The 5,461-nt window shown below is 36.6% G+C and overlaps 2 protein-coding genes across 2 annotated transcripts in view; one reads left to right on the top strand and one right to left on the bottom strand.

The window, feature by feature from the left end:
• The window catches only part of LOC106878055 (uncharacterized), a 10,015-nt gene extending 8,122 nt beyond the window's left edge, over positions 1–1,893 (top strand). The window contains exons 5-6 of the mRNA XM_014927143.2: positions 410–621; positions 910–1,893. Of these exons, the coding sequence (XP_014782629.1) occupies positions 410–621; positions 910–984 (287 nt within the window). The 3' untranslated portion in view covers positions 985–1,893. The remainder of the gene's footprint in view (positions 1–409; positions 622–909) is intronic.
• Positions 1,894–3,892: 1,999 nt separating this feature from the next.
• LOC106878056 (transmembrane protein 267) overlaps positions 3,893–5,461 on the bottom strand; it is a 4,631-nt gene continuing 3,062 nt past the window's right edge. Inside the window, exon 2 of the mRNA XM_014927144.2 lies at positions 3,893–4,523. Coding sequence (XP_014782630.1) covers positions 4,185–4,523 — 339 coding nt within the window. The 3' untranslated portion in view covers positions 3,893–4,184. The remainder of the gene's footprint in view (positions 4,524–5,461) is intronic.

The raw sequence follows: 5,461 nt of genomic DNA, 5'->3' as shown, positions 1-5,461 counted from the left end.
TTGGTATTGAAAGGGTTAAAAGCACTTCTACATTTGGGCAGTTGGATATCAGAAGCAGTTGGAAGCATGTAGATTGAAGGAAATTTAGGCTATTATTTCTAGCATATAGAGTGACCACATTGAGGTCTCCTTATCTCATGTCTTCTGCTGATTATTTTTCTTCTTAACCCTTTTGTTACTATATTTCTGTTGAGATGCTGTGTTTCTTTCAATTAATTTTAAACATAACAAAGAATTTAGTAAAATAACTTCGTTATCATTCAGCTAGTGTTAGGAACATAAATTGTGACTAAGGTTTGGTGGAAGATTTTAATTGAGAACTTATGAAAACAAGACATTTGTACTACAGAACCAGAAGGGGTTGGGAAGCATGCATTATGACTTCTTTGCTTTTTATCTCTTTCCGTAGTGCGATGGGCTGGAACTGAGTTGTTTAACATGGTTAACGAGAAAAGCTCATACAGACGGACACCAGTTCTTGTGTTATGCTGTGTTCCAGAAGATTCCTCTGAACAAGTGACCACATCATCATCATCATCATCAACATCATCGACGCACACAATGACCTGTTTTGAAGTGGTCAACTCTCTTCAATTAATCAAACTTATCAAACCATGGCAGGTAAGTGTAACATTATATTTATATTTTGGGGATTTATTTGGAGTCAAGCATTTTCTGAAGAATACTGCCGTTGGTTTTTTAGGGTTCCAACTCGTCCTGTTGTTCTCATCCCTTTTTTTTTTACCATTATTGAAATAATCATGAAATTTAATTTCACAACGCAAGGGTTCGTACTTAATTGGCTGATTATATAAAAGTTGTCCCCCTTTACTGAAACTCTTTTTTTTTTGTTTTCGCCTCTTTTCATCTGAGACATGCATATAATTGTAATTATTGTCTTATTTCCAGGTGTGCAGGTGTGCTATTGGTAACATGGACGAATATCGCAAAGGATTTGAGTGGATTATCAACAACTGCCAATAGGTGGCAGGATTATCAATGATTATACAAAGAAAACAACCAATCAGATTGTTTCTTTTCAAAGTAATACAATATGGCTGTGATATTATTTTGTACTGGAAACTTAAGAATCTTGTTGTGGTTTTGCTCCAAGTCAGCTCTGACCCAGTAAACTTATGATTAAAGATGATCCAATTATGACCATTCCATTTATTGTTCAGGAGTTTGAAGTCATTGGGCAACCTCTTGTTGCTGTGAAATCCCTTGACAAATGCTCAAATATTTGTATTCATGAAAATGGTGCCAAGTCGAAAGCTCTCAGTTTAGGTGTTGGAGATCTGCAAGGGAGCATATGGTCACCCCTTTGGATGTTTATAGAAAAAAATATCTCACACACGAATACATTAGTTTCCTGATAATTACATGAAGCCAGCTTCTATGAACTCTTCATGCAAAATCAGAGACTTGTATATTTTGTTGAATTAATATGTAGCAGGAATATTTAACAATCAGATCACTATATCCATGGTTGTGATTCGCAAAAACATTCGACCAATCAAGACTCCCTGTGGAACCTGTTTCAAAAATAAATGTCATCTTTGGTGTGTACCTCTCTGAGCCTAACTATCAGTATGTATTCAGCGCACCTTAGCTACTACAGGGAGATGGCGAAAAGACGGTGAACAGCATCTGACTCAAACCAACAACACAAAAGCAATAAACAGGCAGCAAAGGTGAGACCTTAAGACAGTAGCACAACCAGCAGCTAACCACAATGGACAAACAGTGACAGCAACACACAGGGACCAGCTAACATTTTGACTGCTGCTACAATCACACCAACCCAAGAATAATTAATTACCTCCAAACTCTACTGATGTTTTGTTATGTTTATGTAAAGAATAAATATTTTGTTATTCAAAAATTTCCAAACAGATATCAGTGTTCTTTCTTTGTAAAAAATATTTTGGTAACTTATTTGTTTCATTTGTCAATTTACAATAAAAAACTGCCTAGCATTCAAAGTAGAGGCCATTGTGTTGCACTGTCTAAAGCCACTTTTCATCTGGGATCAAAGAATTGACTGAAGCCAATTTTCTGACAGCTCTTTGATACCGTGCTGATACCAGTTCTGGTCCTTTAAGGCAGGGGTTTTCAAACTATGGTCCGCGGACTACAGGGGGTCCGCAAGGACAAGACAAGGGGTCCATGGACAGGAAATACTTTTTATGGGCACTTTGATTTTATATATGTTTTTTAATCGAAATCTTTTAATTGACAATAAACCTATTTGTTAAATACTGTTAAATAAATAAATGTAAAAATATATGTTATTTTAAGCAAATATTTATGTATAAATTTCAAAAGCCTGAAATCTAAAGGGGTCCGCAAGTCAAAAAGTTTGAAAACCCCTGCTTTAAGGCATAGAACTCCTTCACTGAAGCTTCCACCTTCTGTTGGTTGAGGAAGCGTTGTGAGCACAAGAAGTGAGCCATGGATTGGAACAAGTAATAATCTGGGGGAACTAGGTCCAGGCTGTATGCCCGGTGTGACATCAGTAATAGATTTCGGACTAGGGGCATGCCCTGTCTTCATATCTTTAATTGCTGCTGTCAGCTCGGATAGCTGGTCACTCTGCTGGATTCACACAAGGAAGACTCCCTTTTTTGCTTCCATTCTCCACATTGAAAATATCCTTTCATAGTAGCTCTTCCATGCCTCTTTCTTTTCAGGATCACAAAGAGCAAGTTTACCATTATCCATCCCCATGCAATTCTCTTTGACACACTATCATTCTAGAACACCTCAGGTCTCTCATCTTCATGCTGTAAAACATTAGAAAACCTATTTCTGCAACAGACTGCAGCAATTCACCACATTCCAGAAGCTACTTTAAACATAATGCAAAATGGTGCATCAACATCTTCTACCCAATCTGATAGAATTCTGGCAAAACTGTGTAGCATCAGATCGCCAGCAATTGCTTCATCACAAATTGCCATCCTAGCTCCTGCGAAAAGGAATTACCCTGCTATGTATAATCGGGGCAGCACAAAAAGTTGTTTTGCACAAGCATTTCTATAGCCAATTAGACGGATGAAATTTACGTATGCTTAATAATTTTACACAAAACAGCCTTCAGACTTTCCCTATTAATTTCATCGTCTTTTGAATTATGAACATATTTACATCATAGGGTTTTTTTCGTTGTAAGGCTTTCTTTTTTAGTTGATTTTCAGCTAGCAAGACTTATCGTAGATGGCATAATAAGTCACACCCGGACAAGGTCAGGTTATACTGCTAGTATATATATATATATAATATATATTATATATGTATGCCTAGATTTGCCTGTAGACTGTTGAGAATGACACATCAGTTTATGTATGCATTATCACTTGAAGAGGTGCACTGTACACCTGGAATGTAAGATAACAATTTGTATAACATTTCATCTGTGTACTGCAGGTGTAAGAACGAGTTGAAACAATTGAAGTGATCTGAAATAATGAATGTCGTTCATTCCATTCTATAAACTCTATAGAGACTATGGAACAAGTGTATTTCTACTGTATGATGACATCAGGTAGCCAATACCTGTGGGGGAGCTTTGCATGGCATTTTAAAAGGTTTTTATCTGAACCTTACTTAACTTACACACACACACACATTAGATGAACTTGTAGAATAAGGCCAAAACAATGTCAGGTGAACTGGTGAGATGAAATAGAAACTAAACCCCACAAAAATTAAGAAAGTGAAACAGAACATTTGGGGCTTTACCTTATATTTCAATATTTTTCTCTTTTTTGTTGCTTTTTTTCCTTTTCCGTTTTTTTTGTTGTCAGTTTTCATTCTATTTCATCTCACATAGTTTAGGCCTTATGTTACGAGTTTATCTAATGAAATATCACAGAATACTTCAGAATAATTATTCTATTTTAATGTATATATATATATATATATATATATATATATATATACTTTATTTGTGAGTTAACAAGGCAACCAATGGTTTCACGTGAAGTGATCTTCACAATTGTTCAATATATGTGTATGTAGGTGTACATATAAACATTTATAAATATGGGTGCTGAGCACTCAGTCTCACTGCTCAATATTAGTCTCCATGTATATGTGTATATATATATATATATATATATACATAGTATGTATGTAATAGCCCAGTGTCAGACGATGAAAACCCATGACCATTTCGACACTCAGAGTATTTGAATGGATCCCAGATGAGTTGGTTGATTCTCTATAAATAAAGTACTGTGACAGAATTTAACAGCGACTGGTAAGAGGAGTGTGCACAGAATGTAGACCATATATGGTAAAGGAGGGGTGGCGCCGAACGGCCAGAGCCACAGGCCGTGGCGGCGAGCGTCCCGAATGTGATGAGAGAGAAATGCTGTGAGGAACAAGAGACTGAATTTGAAGCACCGGCAAAACTGTCTTGAATGAAACGCGTACGTCATGAGGAGAGATGAAGCCACGACAACAGGAATCAGTGTGGTACAATGGAATGGCGGTCTTGAAGGTAGACTGAGGGCGTCCTGCAAGAGAAAGAGGAAGGAAAAAGAAAAAAAAGAGACACAATGAATACATATGTATGATACACATTCACATATAAATATCATCGTCATCGTCATCATAATCACCACCACCGCAATCATCATCATAAAAAGTACTAAGGGCAAAAATCCACCTTGTCGGAAATCGAACTCAGAACCTAAAGAGAAGTAACTCAACAAAGAGGTATTTTACCCTTCCCAACCCAGGTCAGTCGAGATTAAGTTCAATTTGTGATAAAAAGTAGTCCATCCGTGCCCATCCTTGATTAGAATGTTCTACGGTGATGTTGACGAAATATATAAAGTAGCAAAACTTAGTTTGGAGTCCTGCGAAGTTATTTTTGTATTAAAAACTTTAAGTGCTGAGGACATCTTTGGAAGACGAGGCGTTACGCCAAACTGGTCGTAGCCAGACTGTTAACACACACACACACAAACACATACAAACACACAAACAAACGCACACACAAACACAAATACACACACATACACAAACACATACACAAACGCATACACACAAAGGCGATCAGGAAATCGTACTGAAAGATCGCCCACACAAACAAACACAGGATCTAGTTCAAAACAGGGGCACCAGTTTTCATTAATGTTTTACGTAGTGTTTTTGGCACCGAAAGACTTTCAAACTTCGTATACTTATCTATTTTGTGTTATAGAACAGAAAAAAAATTTTGTATTCGAATTTATTTCATGTAAAAAATTGTCTTATTTCGATAATTTCAACCAATCACTGACAAGTATTCAGCTGTTTACAGTTACTCCTTTGGCAGTTTAAGCGGTGTAAAGCGTATTTAATCTCCAAGGGTTAGGGTTAGTCCTAGAAATAGCAGCCAAATATTCCTCAAATCACGGTACATAGAAAATTAGCGAAAAGTTGTTGAACAGAAAATAAATACAAACAC

Source organism: Octopus bimaculoides, chromosome 28, assembly GCF_001194135.2.
Source record: "Octopus bimaculoides isolate UCB-OBI-ISO-001 chromosome 28, ASM119413v2, whole genome shotgun sequence".
Lineage (NCBI taxonomy): Eukaryota > Metazoa > Mollusca > Cephalopoda > Octopoda > Octopodidae > Octopus > Octopus bimaculoides.
Note: the sequence above shows the minus strand (reverse complement) of the source record. Positions and strands in the feature narration are given on the sequence as shown.